This window comes from Mustela lutreola, chromosome 6 (assembly GCF_030435805.1).
Source record: "Mustela lutreola isolate mMusLut2 chromosome 6, mMusLut2.pri, whole genome shotgun sequence".
NCBI lineage: Eukaryota > Metazoa > Chordata > Mammalia > Carnivora > Mustelidae > Mustela > Mustela lutreola.
The window spans coordinates 124,571,141-124,591,171 of record NC_081295.1 but is presented as its reverse complement, the minus strand read 5'-3'; the positions used below and the strand labels follow the sequence as shown (position 1 = coordinate 124,591,171).

General features: G+C 47.1%; 2 protein-coding genes and 1 long non-coding RNA gene across 11 annotated transcripts; 2 read left to right on the top strand and 1 right to left on the bottom strand.

Annotated features, from left to right (window-relative positions):
• The first annotated feature begins 38 nt into the window (after positions 1-38).
• ATAT1 (alpha tubulin acetyltransferase 1) lies at positions 39-16,021 on the top strand. Of its 8 annotated transcripts, XM_059179048.1 has the most exons (13): positions 41-343; positions 819-879; positions 991-1,082; positions 1,207-1,267; positions 1,394-1,507; positions 1,703-1,804; positions 9,916-9,961; positions 10,081-10,149; positions 11,704-11,775; positions 11,936-12,179; positions 15,127-15,206; positions 15,295-15,334; positions 15,671-16,021. In XM_059179048.1, the coding sequence occupies exons 1-13, from the start codon at positions 237-239 to the stop codon at positions 15,843-15,845; spliced, it is 1,263 nt and encodes a 420-aa protein (XP_059035031.1). In that variant the 5' UTR covers positions 41-236; the 3' UTR covers positions 15,846-16,021. The 8 variants fall into 8 exon arrangements, with proteins under 8 accessions (XP_059035032.1, XP_059035031.1, XP_059035030.1 ...); XM_059179047.1 differs by lacking the exon at positions 15,295-15,334; XM_059179049.1 differs by lacking the exons at positions 819-879; positions 15,295-15,334 and having other exon boundaries at positions 39-343.
• LOC131834422 (uncharacterized) lies at positions 14,111-15,712 on the bottom strand. The gene is made up of 2 exons (XR_009354863.1): positions 15,668-15,712; positions 14,111-14,367 (listed from the first exon to the last, which is right to left on the bottom strand). It is a non-coding gene; the product is annotated as an uncharacterized LOC131834422 (long non-coding RNA).
• Positions 16,022-16,256: 235 nt separating the features above from the next.
• C6H6orf136 (chromosome 6 C6orf136 homolog) lies at positions 16,257-19,944 on the top strand. Of its 2 annotated transcripts, XM_059179058.1 has the most exons (7): positions 16,267-16,480; positions 16,616-16,788; positions 17,780-18,178; positions 18,447-18,535; positions 18,721-18,921; positions 19,495-19,564; positions 19,642-19,944. In XM_059179058.1, the coding sequence occupies exons 2-7, from the start codon at positions 16,783-16,785 to the stop codon at positions 19,753-19,755; spliced, it is 879 nt and encodes a 292-aa protein (XP_059035041.1). In that variant the 5' UTR covers positions 16,267-16,480; positions 16,616-16,782; the 3' UTR covers positions 19,756-19,944. The 2 variants fall into 2 exon arrangements, with proteins under 2 accessions (XP_059035040.1, XP_059035041.1); XM_059179057.1 differs by lacking the exon at positions 16,616-16,788 and having other exon boundaries at positions 16,257-16,480.
• Positions 19,945-20,031: the final 87 nt, after the last annotated feature.

The window sequence follows — 20,031 nt, the reverse complement described above, 5'->3', positions numbered from 1 at the left end:
ACAGCCGCGGGGATGGGGAGTGGCGTTAAGGGACTGGCCTACCTGGAGTTGCTGGAAGGCTGGGGGGGCGGATATGAAAGCGGATGGGCGGGGGATGGGGCGGGTCCTGAGCCCCTCCTTCATAGCTGCTGGGAATTAAAGGCTTCCAGAAGTGCTTTCTCTCCCCCACTTCCTCCCTTCAGGGAGGGGCGGAAGTGACGTAGTATGGGGCGGGGTCTGGCCACGCACAATGGGCCATGGAGTTCTCGTTCGATGTGGATGCGCTGCTCCCGGAGCGGATCACGGTGCTGGACCAGCACCTGCGACCCCCAGCCCGCCGACCCGGAACCACAACGCCGGCCCGGTGACATCTCAAACCCGCCCCAAAGCCCTTCTCTCCTTGTTCTGAAAAACCTGATCCAGGCACCACGCCCCCTTCTCACTGACTAGTGACCTCTCCTTTTGTTGCCCTGGCTCGCCCATATGGTGACTTTTTACCTTAGACTTAGTGGTATTGATGGTCACTTGCATCTGTGACCTTTCATTCCTTGGCCTGATTTGTTCTAACCAAAGGATGTGGTTGACCCGCCCTTCCTGCTTCCCCGCAATAACCTCAGGAAGGAGGGAGTGTACTGTATTGAAAAGAGGTGTGGCAAAAGTTTGGGTTCCAGAAAGGTAGGGTAGAAAATCAGATTGGAGGTCTCCAAGGTAAAGTCAGAGAGTCTTAAGTGCTGAACCTGGGTTGAAATTATGGCCAAGGTTCACAGGATCCTCTAATTCAGTGAGTATCTGACTCTTGTTTCCCTGGTTTTTTTTGTTGTTGTTGTTGTTTTCTGTAGTGTTGATCTGCAACAGCAAATTATGACCATTGTAGATGAACTGGGCAAGGCTTCTGCCAAGGTACTGGGGAGTCTTTACATGGAGAAAAGGGGAAGGCCTTTCTGGGGCCTGTAGATAAGGAAAGCACAGGTCCTTTGAAATGGACTTACAGAAAATCTGTCTTCCCGGCAGGCGCAGCATCTTCCTGCTCCCATCACCAGTGCATCAAGGATGCAGAGTAACCGTCATGTTATGTATGTACTCAAAGACACTTCAGCACGACCGTAAGTGCCAAATGCTCTTCCATCCCATACTTGATTCCTTCCTCCCCCAAACCCTCTTCCTTTTTTGACTCTCCCTTACAAATAGCTACTACTAGCTTGTTTCATTATTTTCCCCATCCTACAGGGCTGGAAAAGGAGCCATTATCGGCTTCCTTAAAGTTGGATACAAGAAACTCTTTGTACTGGTGAGTATTACTACAAGGGATGTGAGAGTTCACATCCCTTGGCTTCTAAGAATAAAAGTTCTGGATGTTGGGAGGCAGCAACGATGTCTGGGTCCTAAAAGGTACTTGTTTTTCTTTCCCTCTTAGGATGATCGTGAGGCTCACAATGAGGTAGAACCACTTTGCATTCTGGACTTTTACATCCATGAGTCTCTTCAACGCCATGGCCATGGGCGAGAACTCTTCCACTATATGTTGCAGGTGTCGCTTATTTCACCAGTCTATCCAAGACAGAGATCAAAGTTTCCTTTGCACTAACCCCTACCAGGGGCCCTGCCTTGTACCGTCCTGCCTGCCATGTTCCCGTATCCTCCTATTCCCTTCCCAGGCTCCTGGGTTCCTGTTGGCATGCTCTCCCCCGACCTTCTCCTACCCTGAGTCTCCTGTTCCCTGCAGAAGGAGCGAGTTGAACCACACCAACTGGCCATTGACCGACCCTCACAGAAGCTGCTTAAGTTCCTGAATAAACATTACAACCTGGAGACCACAGTCCCACAGGTTAGAGGTTTCAGAGGGTAGATCCTTATTGAGTATTTGCATTGAATCTGTTTATTTGGGGCAAAGAAGTGGCATCTTCCAAGTGCTTCTTACTCCCCATTGTATAGGATTCATTTTATACAGCTACACTCTTCCTTCTGCCCACCTTTTTTTTGGGGGGGGGGGGTAACATCTCTCATTGTGCAGCTCTTTGCTGTCATCTATTTTAATTTTTCACTGTTCTGTATACCCAGTAATATGTTTGTACTCCAGATGTAGCCAGCTCATTTGCACCTCAGTGTTTATTAAGGCCCAGAAAAATATATTTTCCTTATCCTTTGGGAGCTTTGGTCTAATATGGAGAATGTGGTTTGTGTATAAGAAAATACAGAATAATGTTACTAATGCTATCCATTCATTTAACAAATATTTACTGAGCACTTGACACTGTTCTAGACATTAGGAATACTTACTCGACAAAACAGATAAAAGTCTTTGCTGCCCTTGTGGAGCTTATATTCTAGTTGGTTTGACAAAGATAGTGATGACTATGTAGCATGGTTGATGATAAGTATTCTGGAAAGATGAGAGCCACTGAGAAGGCTTGCAAGTACTAATGTGGGGATGGGTGTGCATGGGGTAGCAAGTTTAAGTGGGATAGTCAGGGAAGACCTCACTGAGAAAGTGCCATTTGAGCAATAATTTAAAGGAAGTAATAATAGGAGCCAGGTAATGGAGAGTATAGAGAGGGCATCCTGGGCAAAGGGAATGTCTAGTACAAACTCCATGAGTTAGGAATGTGCCTGAGCAAGTGAATTGGCTGGCGTGGCTAGAGCAGCAGGAGTGAAGGGGAATGTATAGATTAGAGCAGGCAGCAGTGGGGGAGAAATAATATTTCCAACCTTATAGGTTATTATAAAGTTTACACTCTAAGTGGAAAGAGGAAATTCATGGTAGGGGTTTGAGCAGGGGGATGATAATCTGATTTACTTTTAACCAGACTACTTTGGCTGTTAAGAATAGCAGTAGGCAAGGGGCGCCTAGGTGGCTCAGTGGGTTAAAGCCTCTGCCTTCGGCTCAAGTCGTGATCTCTCAGGGTTCTGAGCTCGAGCCCCGCATCAGGCTCTCTGCTTAGCAGGGAGCCTGCTTCCTCCTCTCTCTCTCTCTCTCTCTCTCTCTCTCTCTGCCTGCCTCTCTGCCTACTTGTGATGTCTGTCAAATAAATAAATAAATCTTAAAAAAAAAATAAAGAAGAATCGCAGTAGGCAGGTGCCTGGGTGGCTCAGATGGTTGAATGTCTGCCTTTGGCTCAGGTCATGATCCTGGTGTCCTGGGATCAAGTCCCACATTGGGCTCTCTGCTCCTTGGACAGCCTGCTTCTCCTTCTGCCTCTACCTCTCTCTCTCATGAACAAAGAAATAGAATTAAAAAAAAAAAATAACAGTAGTGGAGGGATGATTGGGTGGCTCACTCGGTTACGTATCTGCCTTCAGCTCAGGTCATGATCCTGGGATCCTGAGATTGAGTCCTGCATCAGGCTCCTTGCATGGCACGGAGCCTGTTTGTCCCTCTGCCTGCCTCTTTCTCTCTCTCTCTTTCTCTCTGAGACAAATAAATAAAATTTAAAAAAAAAAAAAAAAAAGAATAGCAGTAGGGGAGCAAAGATAGAAGCGAGTAGACCAGTTAGGAAACAAGAATCCTGGGGTGCCTGGGTGGCTCAGTCATTGAGCATCTGTCTTTGGCTCAGGTCATGATCCCAGGATCCTGGGATTGAGCCCCACATCTGGCTCCCTGCTCAATGGGGAGCCTGCTTTTCCCTCTCCCAAATATCCACCCCCTTATGTTCTCACTGTCTCTCTCAAATAAATAAAATCTTCTTTTTAAAAAATTTTATTTATCAATTTGATAGAGAGAGGGACAGCGAGAGAGGGAGCACAGCACGGGGAGTGGGAGTTTAGTTTATTATTTATTTACCTGAGGCCACTGGTGATCCTAATCAGCCTTTTCCATGCAGTGGTGGGTGGAAGACTGAATGGAGTGGGCTTTAGGAGATTGAGAAGCTAGGAAGTGGAGACAAGAATAGGCCACTCTTGGGACGCCTGGGTGGCTCAGTTGGTTAAGCTGCTGCCTTCAGCTCAGGTCCTGATCCCAGGGTCCTGGGGTTGAGTTCTGCATCAGGCTCCTTTGCTCAGCAGGGAGCCTGCTTCTCTCTCTGCCTGCTGCTCTACCTGCTTTTGTGTTCTCCCTCCCTCCCTCTCTCTCTCTCTCTCTGACAAATAAATAAATAAATAAATAAAATCTTAAAAAAAAAAAAAAAAGAATAGGTCACTCTTTTAAATGCTGCTTTAAGGGGAGGCATCTGGGTGGCTCAATTGGTTAAGTGTCTGACTCTTGATTTCGGCTTAGGTCATGATCCTCAGGGTCCTGGGATTGAGCCCCGCTGTTTGTCTGGCTCCAGGCTCAACAGGATTGAGGATTTCTCTCCCTTTTCCCCACCCTCCTCCCACTTGGCCTGCAAGCTCTTTATCTCTCAAATAAGTAAATTTTTTAAAAAAGAGATTTTATTTATTTATTTGAGAGAGAGAAAGCGCATGCAAGCACACAAGCAGGGTAACGGGCAAGGGGAGAAGCTGACTGCCTGCTGAGTGGGGAGCCCGATGCAGGACTCAATCCCAGAACTCTGGGATCATGACCTGAGCCGAAGGCAGGTGTTTAACTGGCTGAGCCACCCAGATGCCCTTCAAATAAGTAAATTTTAAAATAAAAAAAAATTTTTTTAAATGCTACTTTAAGGGGATCAAAGAGCAAGAGCTAGAGGGGAAAGTGGATTAAGAGAGGGTTGATTGGGGTGGCTCAGTGGTTTAAGCCTCTGCCTTCGGCTCAGGTCATGATCTCAGGGTCCTGGGATCAAGCCCCGCATCGTTCTCTCTGCTCAGCAGGAAGCCTGCTTCCCCCTCTTTCTCTGCAGACTTGTGCTCTCTGTCAAATAAATAAGTAAAATCTTTAAAAAAAAAAAAAAAGAGTTGACTGTTTTCAGTTGGAAGAAGCAACAGCATAAGAACGACTCAGTAGAGAGAAAATGTGATGATGTCAGAGAACATGGAGAGAATTGCTGAAACAATGTCATGGGCAGTAGGGGTTGAGATTGGGTTGACAAGTTAGCTTTGGATTTGGACCATGGACACTTACTCCACTGTAATATGATTTGATTGTGCTTACAGAGGCATAAAGACATGGTGGTGAATGCTACCTTGGGGTGGGGATTGAGTAAAGGAAGGCTTGACACAAGTTTAATCTTGAAAGGTGAATGTCATGGGGACAGTGGACAAGTAGGGAGGCTAAAGTGCATTTCATATATAGGAACCAGCATGAGCAGAAGCAGATAGGTATTCAATTATGTGTGGCAGGCAGTTTGGTGTGGCAGGAATGCTGGGCATGTGCTTGTTTCTGGAGGAGGAGGAGGGTGGGTGGGTAGACAGGGTCAAGGCAGGAAACAGGCAGGGTCTGTTTATATTTAGAATGTCTTCCCCTTGTACAGGGGAGGGCAGTGGAGAGCAGTGAAAGGAGCACAGTATCAGGCATACCCAAGTAACTATGAGACCAAAACATTATAGAGTACAAATAATCATGTAAACAATGATTCCTGAGCTCTGTGCTATCTACATGGATCGTGGATGTATCCTTGTACACTGTTGTTGTTGTTGACTGCATTTGAGATTTATACAGTTTAGTGCTTTGACCAAGTTCTCATAGCTAATAAGTAGCAGAGCAAGAATTTGAACCCATTGCCACTCATTTTTTTTTTTAATGTTAAGCACTTTGGTTTTTTGGTTTTTTTGTTTTACTGTTTTTAAATTTAAATTCAATTAATTAACCCATTGTTCATTCTTTTTTTTTTTTTTTTTTAAGATTTTATTTATTTCACAGACAGAGATCACAAGTAGGGCAGAGAGGCAGGCAGAGAGAGAGGGGGAAGCAGGCTCCCCTCCGAGCAGAGGTCCCAGGACCCTGGGACCATGACCTGAGCCAAAGGCAGAAGCTTTAACCCACTGAGCGACCCAGGCGCCCCCCCCTTTGCCCATTCTTGATGGGCAGTGTATTCCTGGCTCAAGTACTACAGCCAGAATTAGGAGTCCGGGGCTTGAGGCCCAGCTCTGTCACTTGTTAGCTACTTGGCTTGGGCAGGCCATGTCTCCAAGTCTTTACTCTTTTTTTTTTTTTTTTTTTTTTAAGATTTTGTTTATTTGACATAGAGAAAGAAATCACAAGTAGGCAGAGAGACAGGCAGAGAGAGAGGAGGAAGCAGGCTCCCCGCGGAGCAGAGAGCCCGATGTGGGGCCTGATTCCAGGACCCTGGGATCATGACCTGAGCCGAAGGCAGAGGCTTTAACCCACTGAGCCACCCAGGCGCCCCAAGTCTTTACTCTTTAACATAGTGACTCCAAGGATTGTTGTGAAGGCCAAATTGAATATGACACTATAATGAAATCACTCTAAGATAGTCAATTACTAGTTATCAAAGTGGTACCCTGTCCTCCCGCATGTCTTCCCTTGACAATTCCATCCATTTGAATGCTACTTAAAGCTTAGTTTTTCTCAGTATTTGTATACTTAAGCCATTTGGCCTAGTGTGTGTATGTATGTATATATGTTTAAGGCTCTGTTTTGAAAGTTTTGGATGCCTCTTCTTCCCTGGTATTTTGTGCAGTGTGTCTCCATTACCCTGGGTCCTGGGAGAACTAAAAAGTAGGGTACAGGTTTTTGGGTTTTGAGATAAAATGCACTCTTAACTATGGAAAATACACAGTTCACTGGTTTTTAGTATATTCACAGTGTTGTCTGATTATTCCTGGTCTCTAAATCTAAAACCTTTCCATCACACAAAGAAAAAACCAGAATCATTAAGCAGTCACTTCCTGTATACACGTCTTCCTAGCCTTTGTCAACCAGTAATCTGCTCTGTCAATTTGCTTATTCTGTACATTTTATATAAATAGAATCATACGATATGTGGCCTTTGTGTTTGCCTTTCACTTACCATAATGTTTTCAGAGGGTTCATTCATGTTGCAACCTGTATCAGTACCATGTGCCTTTTTATGGGTGAATAATATTCATCATATGGATATACCACATTTTGTTTATCCATTTATCAGCTGATTCAGAATTGGTTATTTCCATGTTTTGGCTTTTATGAGTAATACTGCTATGAACATTTGTGTGCAAGATTTTGTTTGCACATATCTTTTTAGTTTTCTTTTTCTTTTTCTTTTTTAAGATTTTATTTATTTATTTGGCAGAGAGAGAGAGATCACAAGTAGGCAGAGAGGCAGGCAGAGAGAGGGAGAAGCGGCTTCCCGCTGAGCAGAGAGCCCGATGTGGGGCTTGATCCCAGGACCCTGAGATCATGACCTGAGCAGAATGCAGAGGTTTAACCCACTGAGCCACCCAGGCATCCCTAGTTTTCTTGGGTTACCTAAGAGTGGAATTGCTGGGTCATGTGGTAATCTTTAAATTTTTGAGGAACTGACGCAGTGTTTTTCCACAATGACGAACATTCTACATCCTCTACCAGCAATGTACAAGTATTCCACACTCGATCTTAGCCAAAAGGCCGAGAAGCGATTGTATGAGTATTCCAATTTCTCGACATTCTCACCAACATCTGTCATTTTCTTTTGTTTTTTTAAGATTTTAATTCATTGATTAGACAGAAAGCACAAGCAGGCAGAGGAAGAGAGAGAAGCAGGCTCCATCTCAGTACCTGGGATCACAATCTGAGCTGAAGTTAGAGGCTTAATTGGATCTCTTTGTAGTTTCAATTTGCATCTTCTTGTTGACTAATGATGTTCAGCATTTTTTCAAGTGCTGATTGGCCATTTGCATATCTTCTTAAGAGAAATGTTTATTCAAGTACTATGCCCACTTTTATTTTTTTTTTTTTTAAGTAGATTCCACACCCAGCCTGGAGCCCAACATGGGGCTTGAACTCATGATCCTGATGAGATCAGGACCTGAAATGAGAGCAAGAGCCAGATACTTAACCAACTGAGCTACCCAGGCACCCTCCTTGTGCTTATTTTTTAAAGTGTGCTCTCTATTCTTGACTTATAATTTGTTCTTTATATTTTCTTTATATATTCTACCCTTATCAGGTGTATGATTTGCAATTATTTTTTCCTATTCTGTGGGTTTTTTCATTTTTCTAAATAATTTTGTGTATTTCTTTTCTTTTTTTTTTAAGTTTTTACTTATTTATTTGAAAGAGAGAGAGACAGCAAGAGAGGGAACACAAGGAGGGGGAGTGGGAGAGGAAGGAGCAGGCTTCCCGCTGAGCTGGGAGCCCCAGGCAGGATTCAGTCCCAGAATCCTGGAATCTTGACCTGAGCCAAAGGCAGGGGGCCAATGACTGAGCCACCTAGGGGCCCCAGTTTTTTCATTTTCTTTTCAAAAGATTATATTTATTATTTGACAGAGACACAGCGAGATAGGGAACACAAACGGGGAGTGGGAGAGGAAGAAGCAGGCCTCCCGGGGAACAGAGAGCCTGATGTGGGGGTTGATCCCAGGACTCTGGGATCATGACCTGAGCTGAAAGCAGATGGTTAATAACTGAGCCACCCAGGCGCCCCATTTTTTCATTTTCTTGATCGTGTCTTTGGAAGTACAGAAGTTTTGCTTTCGGTGAAGTCCAGTTTGTTTTTTTTTTCTTTTGTTACTCATGATTTGGTGTCATATTTAAGAAACAATTGCCTAGGGCACCTGGGTGGCTCAGTGGGTTAAGCCGCTGCCTTCGGCTCAGGTCATGATCTCAGGGTCCTGGGATCGAGGCCTGCATCGGTCTCTCTGCTCAGCAGGGAGCCTGCTTCCCTCTCTCTCTCTCTCTGCCTGCCTCTCTGTCTACTGTGATCTCTCTCTGTCAAATAAATAAGTAAAAATCTTTAAAAAAAATTTTTTTTAAGAAACAATTGCCTAATCCAGGTCATGAAGATTTCCCCCTTCCTTCCTTCCTTCCTTTCTTTCTTTCTTTCTTTCTTTCTTTCTTTCTTTCTTTCTTTCTTTCTTTTTTAAGAGAGAGTGCACAAGCATGGTGGGGGCGCAGAGGGAGAGAATCTTAGGCAGACTCCTAGCTGAGCACAGAGCCTGATTCAGGAGTAGTCTCACGACCCTGAGTTCATGACCTGAGCTGAAACCAAGAGTTAGATGCGCAGCCAACTGAGCCACTGAGACAATCCCCCTCCATCTTTCCTTCTTAGAGTTTCATAGTTTTAGCTCTTGACACTTAGATCTTTGGGGTGCCTGGCTGGCTCAGTCGGAAGAGCCTGTGACTCTTGATCCTCTAAGTTGTGAGTTTGAGCCCCACACTGAATGCAGAGATTACTTAAATAAACAAAACAAATTTTAAACCCAAAACATTTAGGGTCTTTGACCCGGTTGAAATTGTTTTTTTCTAATGTGAGTTAGAGGCCCACATTCATTATCTTACATGTGAATATTCAGTTGTCCAAGCACCATTTGTGTTTGTTGTTGTTGTTGTTGTTTTTTTAAAGATTTTATTTATGTATTTGACAGACAGAGATCACAAGTAGGCAGAGAGGCAAGCAGAGAGAGAGAGAGGAGAAAGCAGGCTTCTCGATGAGCAGAGAGCCTGATGCGGGGCTCAATCCCAGGACCCTGATCATGACCTGAGCTGAAGGCAGAGCCTCCCAGGTGCCCCCAAGCACCATTTGTTAAAGGAAGCTGTTTTTTCCCCATCGAATCATATTGCCACATCCCTTGAAAATTGACTGTAGACACATGGGTTTTTTTCTGGACTGTATTCATGTTATTGGTCTGTATGTCTCTCTTTTGGCTTCTTCAATACCATTTCGATAACCATACCTTGTAGTAAGTTTTGAGATCAGGAAGTATGAATCCCCCAAGATTGTTTTGGCTATTTGAGGTCCTTTGTAATTCTGTATCAACTTTTGGGATCAGTTTATCAGGGTCTGAGTTTTTATCTGAGTCTGTTAACAAGGACAGGAAGGCTGGCTTTTGTTCCTCCCACTGTAGTTTTTCTGGGACAAGGTTCTGTCCCCATGTAGTTGTGAATGGCTGAATGAACAACGATATTTTACATGTTTCATCTTATAGGTCAACAACTTTGTGATCTTCGAAGGTTTCTTTGCCCATCAACATCGTAAGTTATGTCACCTTGTATATGTTGGCCTAGTAGTTGGGGTGAGGGGAAGGAAAGAGGTGGATTCTTGATCCCACTGGCCCCCTTACTGAGGGGCACCACCGCTTCCTTCCTCACAGGGCTCCCTGCTCCCTCCCTGAGGGGATCTCGACACTCTCGCGCTGCTGCGATTGATTCTACACCCGCTGGTAAAGCTGCAGTGAATGGGTAGAACTGTAGGCCATGGTGGCTAGCTCCTCTGGAAGCCAGAGGGAGCACAGTGCGATTATGGACAATTTGGGAAAATTCTAAAGCAGCCCAAGTCCCAGCAGTTGTTACCCATCTGCTTTTGCCCTCATGAGCTTAGTACTTCTTAGGCTTGTCAAAACTTTTAACTGAGTGAGCTCATCGGGAGCCTGTTTGATGACTGATATTTATGGAGTCTCTTGCCACTTCAGGTCCATCAAAGTAGGCCAAGGTCACATTCCTTTGCAGACCCCTCAGGTTTCTGTCAGTTGAGGGATAGACAAGTGTGGCCCACCCCTTCCTTTTGCAGTAACAGAACAGTGACATGAATGGTCCAACGTTTAAATAGTAGTTTTAGAAAATAACGCTCAGAATTTATGATATTTCCAACAAAATAATGAAATTGATCTGGAGAAGCCAAATCTAGGAGGTATTGAAATGCTCCCCAGGCTCCCCATTCCATCCTCATACACACACACTCCCTGCCAATCTGAGCCCCACTCCTCCTTCCTCACTGCCTCCCAAGGGTAGAGATGCACAGCTTGCACAGACATGTTCCCTTGCTGAGCTGGCCTTGTGGCTAGCTCTTACCTCCTCCATGGCCAGGAAAGGGAATAACCACCACTCAAAGAACAATCTGTTCCCATTTAATAGCTTTGACCAGTGTGAGGGAGGCAGTTCATATCCATGACTCACTTTGCTTGCCAAGGCTTCCCCCATCTAGCTCCTGCTGACTACAAGCTAGAGAGGGAGTGAGAGCCAACAAGGACAGTGAGGACCCAAGTCCACAGGGGGAGGGACCATGGATATAGCCTAAGTGGATTTGCTGAGCAGTCTCTCATTTGCCACACACAGTAGAGAACCTCTTAAGAGGGAAAGGGAGGGAGCAAATAGAAAAGTGAGGGGATGGGAAGCAGAGCTTTGCATAATATGTTAGCCTCCCATTTACTGTGCTAACTCCAAATGTCTTTGTTTTCTCCTCAAACTTTGTTTTTCCTAATAAAGCTTAAATCTTGCCCTGGAAGGAGAGATTCTGCCCTACCCCAGCCTCCCCTGATCTCTCCAAAGCAATTCCTAATTAACAAAGGACTTTGTCCATCTCATCTAGAGGGACCTAGGGTCCTCGTTGGCCCGGCTGGGACCATTCCACTGCCCCAGAATCCCAGGGGGGCGTGACAGCACCCACTGACAGTAAGAGCTTGCCTCCCTTAGCCAATTTTCTCCTGCATCTCCCAAGTCCCAGAGTCTCCCCCTGGAACTTTTCCCCCAATTCTGCATTTGGCCTACTCCTTCTGGCTCCCCTCAAAAGTGCTCCAGTATTTCCCCTGAATTCCCTCTTGGTGTGAAGGCATTGCAACAGGGCTTCTGCAATGGAGCTGAACTGAATTCTCTCCTTCCCCAGGAGGAAATGTGGTGTCAGGGAGCAGAGTTTTGGGGTCAAGAGGGTAGTGGCTAGGAGGAGGGGTGCAGAGTATGTCTTCTAATGCTTACCTTGTCTGTGTATTCTCCACTGCCAGCTCCAGCAAGAAAGCTGCCACCCAAGAGAGCAGAGGGAGACATTAAGCCATATTCCTCTAGTGACCGAGAATGTAAGACTGGGGTAGGGTGGCTGGGCTTGGGGGCCTTAACCCAGAAGGATTAGTTCTCTCTAAAGTCTCTGATTTCTCTTTTTTTCTACCCAAATCTTTACTGTCATCACTCTCTTCTCCTTTTTCTTCTCCATCTTGCTCTGTATTTCCCTTTTGCCAGTTCTGAAGGTAGCTGTGGAGCCTCCTTGGCCCCTAAACAGGGCCCCTCGTCGTGCCACGCCTCCAGCCCACCCACCCCCCCGCTCCAGCAGCCTGGGAAACTCACCAGAACGGGGTCCCCTCCGCCCCTTTGTGCCAGAGCAGGAGTTGCTGCGTTCCCTGCGCCTCTGCCCCCCACACCCTACTGCCCGCCTTCTGCTTGCTACCGACCCTGGCGGCAGCCCAGCTCAACGTCGGCGTACCAGGTAATAGGAGTTGGAGGGTTAGGGAGCCTCAGAACTGTCAAAGAGGGTGTTAGCAATGGCAAAGGGGAGTTTGAATCTGCAGAGATGTGAAGCAACAGGACAGGTGGATTGGAGAGTCCTGAAACCTTTTGAGAAGAATGTATTGGACCAGATTTATGGGAGCAGTCTGGAAGTAAGTTACATGAAGGAGTAGAATAGTACTTTATATGGACTCTAGGAACTCTAGTTTTTGTTTTGTTTTAAGGTTTTATTTATTTATTTGACAGAGAGAGATCACAAGTAGGCAGAGAGGCAGGGGGAGGGGGAGGCAGGGTCCCTGCTGAGCAGAGAGCCAGACGTGGGGCTCAATCCCAAGACCCTGAGATCATGACCTGAACAGGGCAGAGGCTTTAACCCACTGAGCCACCCAGGCTTAGTTTAAAAGCTAGGGACTCTAGTTTTTGGTTTGTTTTTTTTTGGGGGTGGGGCAGGGGGGACTCTAGTTTTTAAAGTGAGAGATGGGAGGAAGGATAGTAAGAACATATCCATTGGGGGGGGGGACTGAGTCTCTCAGATTGGGGAAATCTTGGTTTCATGCTTACTGGGAAGATGCAATGTTTCTGACAGTTTGGGGAGCCTCATGTTACTGCTTTGTATAGCAGGAACCCATCCCAGCAAATGGAGAGGTTATCTCCTTGATTTCTCTCCCTAGCTTTCTCTTCATTTCTGATTTCTCTGTTTTTCTCTCTCCCCCATTTTCCCTTTCCCTTTCTCCTGTCCATAACACCCTTCCACAGTTCCCTTCCCCGCTCTGATGAGAGTCGATACTGACAGATAGTTACCCCCTTCCCTCCCTGGGAGACCTGGGGTGGGCAGAGCCCCCCTCTCCCTGAGAACCCCACATCCACTCTTCCATTGTAGTCCCTAGGTTCCAGTGGAAACTGACAAGAGTTTGTAGGATTCCCTCTTCCTCTTTCTTGGGCAAAGATGTTGTTAGGATCCCAGATGGGCTAATACTTTGTAGCTTTTATGTAGAAAGCTCGCTTTCTTTCCTAAGTGGGCTCTGAACACTCCCACAGATAGCCTGATTCACCACCAGATCCCGTGGTTGGGTGGCTCATACTCATTACCCAGAGAAGCACATTCTTGCTTGCTGTTAGACTGTGGAACACCTTGGAAGGTCTAAGGGCTTCCTCTGCCAGGGAAACATTTTAAGGAGTCTTGTCCATGGAATAAATCCCATAGTCCTTCTACAGCATTACTGGTGACTCTAATACTGTTTTGTGCTGCCTACCACACTTAACCTTCTCAGCCTGCTGAAGCCAACTGATGAGCTCTGCTTCAGAGCAGTTCAGTGATAAAGGACAGGGTTAAGACGACCAGGTCCCCAAAGGGATCCACTCAACATTGCCAAACTCTTAATCTCCCCACATTTTGTATATGTGTCCGGGAGCCCCCAAACTGATGTCTGCTTTGAGGCTCTAAAGACTTCCCACACTTCTAAAGATACTACCACTTTCCCTAGATCCAGATTCTTCTTGGCAGTAGATCCCATTTAGTATCCTAGAGTCACTCTTAGCCATGTTTCAGAACAAGCCCTGAGTCTCAAGTATCTGTTAGCTTCTGGGATCCCCTCTTGCATACACCCTGCTCCAGTAGCTAGATGACGATATATTCCAGTCTTGTGAGATTTTCTTGAGGTGGTATGGGAACTCTTCCCCTGACCTGCCTTCTTTTCCTCCATAGCAAGAACCTTCCCTGCTCCATACCCAGCGTATGGAACGTCTTCACCCTCCCTACTCTCGGAATGTGTGGTAGATCAGATACTCCTACTGTGTTCCCCCATCCCAGTACTTGGGAGCAGGATCTCCCTCTCTCCCAACTCCTTTTCCTTCTCCTTTTCAGTGTTGTCTGAATAAAGTGTGCATTCTTTTGTGTTTTTTAAATGGACATTTTCAATGAAAAAAAAAAAACAAAAAAACCCAAAACACACCCAAACTTCCGGTCTCAGTCTCATTTGTGTGTCACCTGATTTTTTTCCTGGGATCCCTGGCCCTCTGATTCTCCTTACCTTTGTGATCTGCTGGATCTTATGCAGATTCTGTCTCCTGTAATGTAGTCGCTGGATCCCTCTGTATAGGCTGCTAGATGTACTCCCCCATTGCCTCCAGAAACCTCCAGCTCTCCGCAGTGATGTTTACCCTTTAGCCTAGACCACCCATTGCTGAAATGTCAGTATTTTTTTTTTAAAGATTATTTATTTGTCAGAAAGAGAGAGAGAAGCACACAAGCAGGCAGAGAGGCAGGCAGAGGTGGAGAGAGGCAGGCTCCCTGCTGAGCAAGAAGCCCGATTCAGGACTCGATCCCAGGACCCTGGGATCATGACCTGAGCTGAAGGCAGCGGCTTAACCCATTGAGCCACCCAGGCGTCCCAGCTGAAATGTCAATATTAACCAACATCTCTGGGATCCACTCACTGCCTCCTGACTATTCCCTGGATTCCGCTTCCCATTCTGATTTCCTGCCCCGACCACCACCTTTGGACCTCTCTCAAGACAATTCCTTTTCCCCCTGAATTCAGCTTTGTCAATCCCTATTTCCCTCTGGTCTGACATATCCTGTAATTTAAAGTAACTATGTTTTCTAAACCAAACACCAAGACACCTGGTCCAACAAACTTTTTTGCCTGAGTCTGGTTTTCTGGCATAATTTCGGTAACATTTACCCTTACTTTTAACACATTAAAACTAGTATCAACAAACCAGGACTACTCCAGAGAAATCTTGGGGTATGAAATGGGCTCCCTCCCCTTTTCTGAGGCACAGCTTAGTTTAAAACCCCATAGCAATGGTAATTACCCTTCTCTTTCTCCTGTATTATTCCTTTCATTCCTCTCCTCTAATTCCTTCATACCCACTCATCTTTCTTCCTATAGCCTCTTCCCCATCATCTCCCATTTCTTCTACAGGGGGGCTCCCCCAGGGCTGGTAGCCCAAAGCTGCTGCTACAGCCGCCATGGGGGGCTGAATTCCTCATCTCCCAATACAGGTAAGTATTCATCCCTCCTTACCCTCAAATCAGGCCATACTGACTATCTACTCCAGTCTTGCCATGCACATGCCTGGTGTTTTCATAGGCCAAGAATCAAAGCAGGGGGAACAGGACACAGAGAATAGGTGAGGTCTGAACCCCTCCCCTACCAGTCTCCCACCACATCTGACTCCTTTTCCTAACATCACTCTCAGCTCCTTTCTCCTCTCAACACCAGCTCCTCTCACAGATTATTCTACCTAACATCCTAATATTCTGAAACGCTCTTTCCCCATAGGTTCAACTGGTCCTTACCTTTGGTACTCTCCGGGGGGTTTCAAATTTGGACATAGCCCTAATGGTTTCAGCCTCATACTCCCATATGTCCTATTCTACATCAGGGCTAGACCTTGAAGAGTCTGATCTTAATTGCCACTTTAGTATTCCTACAACCCATTCTCCATCTCCCTCTCACCTACCAGGTCTGCCAGCGAGGAGCAGGTCTTGTCACAGGCAGGGTCTGGGGAAGAACACATGCACACAGTTCCTCCACAGGCCCAGGCCCTACCAGCCCAGACCTGGACAATGGGTGGGAACATATTCAACGCCAGATTCATTCGAAACTTGCAGGACCTTCGCAGCACCAGGCCTTGGTGACCGCAACCCCCTCTTACACCTTCAAAGTCCGTATTGTCACTATAGGAGGTAGCCAAAGCCCGCCCTCATAATGGATGTATTCATTCGTTCATTCATTCACTCAGCAGGCTTTATCAATGCCAAGTCATTTGTATTTTATTTTTAACCAGAGTAATAAAAGTATTTTTATCACGAGAGCTGCTGGAAGTTGTCATTATTTTCAATCCCACCCTTCGCTCTTCGCGTACCTGGTTCAGGCCCATTATCCCCCAGCTTTTTGCTTAAGCGCTACAGGTAAAACAGCCCTGTTCGCCGGGACCTAATTTACTGCGCAAGCGCGCTTAGATGGCCTCGTGAGCCGACAAGCGCAAGCGCACTCACTGCAGACGAATGCCTCATCGCCTCCTTGGAAGCCGCTGCAGTGCGCAAGCGCGCAACATCTCTGTTTCCCTCTCTCCGGCTCCTTCACACACACACACACACACCCCCTTTCCCCTTCAAGAAGCCGGCTCCGGGGCGCGCTCACCCCTGTGAGGCGGCCAGAGGCCGGACACCGGAGGCGCTGTCTCCGCTCCCGTTAGATCATGTATCAGCCCAGCCGGGGGGCGGCCCGGCGTCTCGGCCCCTGCCTCCGCACTTACCAGGCTCGCCCCCAGGTGAGAGCAGAGGGGAAACAGGAGGGGAGGAGAGGGGGCGGGGAGAGACCCTCCTCAGAGTCGGCGTGTGGGGCGGAGCGCGCGCCCCGTCCGCGCAGGCGCAATGCCGTCCTACCGCTCTTCTCACCTGTGCAGGGCGGCGCGTGGAAGGGCGAGGGGTCGCGGGGACTGGGAGGAGCGTACAGACGGGCGTCGCGTGCACGCGATGTTGGTTCTCCCGGGTCTCGGGTGTGCAGGCGCCGTTGAAGCAGGGACGGCGAGGCGCGGCTGCATTTCGCCGGCGTTTCCGCGGTTACCTGTGCATGGAGGTGATTTGAAGGACAAGGGGCGGGGAGGTTCGCAGTCTGGCCGCGGAGCCGCCCCGGAATTCCCAGATCCGAACAGACAGACCTGCGGGTCGCCCCGTGCAGCCCGCGTATCCTACACCGGGATAGCGGTTAGGGCGGAAAGGCCGGCCTGGGTGGATCCGGCTCTAGCCCCTGCGCCCAGCAGGGCAAAATGGCCACACCCCCAGCGGAGACGGCGCCTTGGGGCTGGTGTTACCCCCGCCCGGCACCGCCCGCCAGCCTTCCCGGAAGTGAGACAGCCCCGCTGAGGTTCCTTGAGAGCGAAGGACTCGGGCGAGGCCTTCCTTACTTTGGGTGACCTCCCGCCCATCGCACTTTCAACGTCGGTAAACCAGGCGACTTGAAGCCCAGCCTTTAACGGTCTCCTCGGCTTGTTTGTGTCATTAGCGGAGTCTGAAAAGATAGTAACTCACATTTACATACTACTTTATAGATGACGAAGTTATATTTACATTTATTATGTCCGACAGTCCTTATAACAGTTCAGTGTGCTTCATCGTCCTTGTGTATAAGAGGACATTTATAAGAAATAGGCATAGGGAATGAGAGTGCCCAAGGTCATCAGTGCTCAGAGAAATGTCCCCTGCTTACAGCTGGATGTTTTTTTCTATCACCCACTTCATGGTGGAGTTGTGTTACCGGCCACGTCATTTCATCCACATTTACACTAAAATCTGTTGCTTTGTTCATTTTTCAAAATATTAGGATTTTTTCTGTAAAAGAGGTGTAACTGCCCCCAGTGTTGTGATCTTAAACTAATGTTTTGGGGAAGTACTTTACCAGTGTCAACAGGAAACTTCCTGTTTTCAGTAGAGATAAAGTTTAATTCATCCCATTTTCCTCCTGTCAGGAGGAGCAGGTGGGATTGGAAGCATATTAATGAACAGATTTTAGATGAGGGGGCATCAGTCAGCTAGATTCTTATCTTTTTCCTTTTATTATTCATCCTTAGGACCAGCTTTCTCCACGGACTCTACCATTCCCACCCTTGTGGCCCCCCTCCACAACAGCCACTTTTCCATCTTCTCTTCTCTGGTCTCCCCCACCCCCACACCCTCCGATTTGGCTGCTTCCCCGGGCTCTCCCACTACATCTTCCTCAGATCCAGACCCGCAGCTCACCATGGGTGGTTCTCCCTCCAGGAAAGGGAGAGGAGGGACCAGGACCTGAGATGCATAGTGGCTGCCTGGATGGGCTTAGGAGCCTATTTGAGGGACCTCCCTGCCCCTGTCCTGGGGCTTTGATACCTTTCCAAGCCCCAGGAACCTCTCGCCCTTCCCCTGCCACTCCATCAGGAGATCCAAGTATGGAGGAGCACCTGGCTGTCATGTATGAGAGACTGAGACAAGAGGTAAGTCAGCCTGAAAGTGGCCTCCATGTGCAGTGAGAAGGGATGTAGATAGTACCTGGAAATAGAGGGCTAGTCGACTGGATTTCTTGGAATTATGAGACAGGCATATAAACATTTCCCAAGAAAAAGATATTTTTCAGTTTGGATTTAAGGGAAGTTAAATATGGGATGAGATGACTTTTTACTCAGAGGGGAGTAAAAAGAGAAAGCTGAGAAGTAGGATCATCTTTTCTTTCCTACTGGGCTGATGCCTTCTTCTTCCACCCAGCTTCCCAATCTCTTCCTTCACTCCCACGACTATACTCTCTACTCATCGGATGTGGAATTCATCAATGAGATCCTGAACATCCGTACCAAGTGAGAATCCAGGCACGGGTAGGGCCTTGGGGAGGAAAAGCACCATGTGCTTTCTACTTGATCTTTTTCATTTGCCAGAGAAGGTCCTGCCACCTCTCACAACTGTTTCCTGTTCCCCAGACAGAGGCCAGTTTGGTTTTCTGATTATGCCATCATGAGCGATCTTTCCCATCCCTTCTTCCCAGGGGCCGGACATGGTACATTCTGTCACTGACCCTCTGCCGCTTCCTAGCCTGGAACTATTTTGCACAGCTTCGGTTGGAGGTTCTACAGCTGACCCGCCACCCAGAGAATTGGACCCTGCAAGCTCGATGGCGGCTTGTGGGGCTGCCCATCCACATGCTCTTTCTGCGTTTCTACAAGCGAGATAAGGAAGAGCTTTATCGGTAAGAGAAGTGAGAAAAGATCCAATCGGTTTCTTAATCCTGCCTTTAGGACTCTGATCTAGTCTTCCAGACCATCCTTGATATACTGTGACTTGACTGCATCCTCCTTGAGAGCAGGAATTTTGTTTTCTCTACCAGGAATCAGGGACTTTGAGTGTGTTAAGAAACCTCTAGACTCTGTTTTTTGGTGTACATTATGTGGTACATCATAGTCATTCGAGTATTTATTGAACAAATGAAAATTCCTAGTAAGTCGAGCTTCATAGTCTTAGGTATTTAGTAAATTTCTGGCATAGAACAGAATCCCAAGAAATTGTTAGGTTTGGCCCAAACCAGTGATTCTCAAACTTTGCTGCAAAAATCATTTAAGGATCTTTAAAGTTTAAATACTGGTGCCAGACATTCAGATTTAAGTGGGACAGGGTACAACCTGGGCATCAGTTGTTTTTGAGTTCTCCTCATCTGCATCTACTGTGTAGCAAAATTTAGGAACTACTGGTTTAAACAAATGCTTGAATTAAACTTTGGGACTAGTCATCTCCCTTAGTAAGCCTCTCTCTTTCCCTTCACCAGGACCTATGATGCTTATTCCACCTTCTACCTGAATTCCAGTGGCCTCATTTGTCGCCATCGCCTAGACAAAGTAAGTCCTTAGGCTGGATGGGGATGGGTGAAGGTGTAGAACATCCCACCAACTGGCCTTAACCTCTGTCCCTGCAGCTGATGCCTTCACACTCAGCCCCAACGCCTGTGAAAAAGCTGCTAGTGGGAGCCCTGGTGACTCTGGGACTGTCAGAGCCAGAACCCAACTTACACCTGTGTTCGAAGACCTGATCCAGGAACTGGGGTAAAGGCAGCACTGAAGACTGCTATATATGCAAAAGAGGAAGGGGTGGAGGGGGCCTAGAATCTCAGGAGCCAGCTTCCTCCCCTCTTTACTCTCCTTTTCTGCCATCTCATGCTGTGTAAAGCTGCTGTGTAATTTAACTTGTAAATAATAAAGTCTAAGTGAATATATGAGAATTTCCATGTCACTTTATCTGCATCTCAAAAGTTCCCATAAGCTTGGGACACCTGGCTGGCTCAGTCGGTAGAGCATAGGACTCTTGA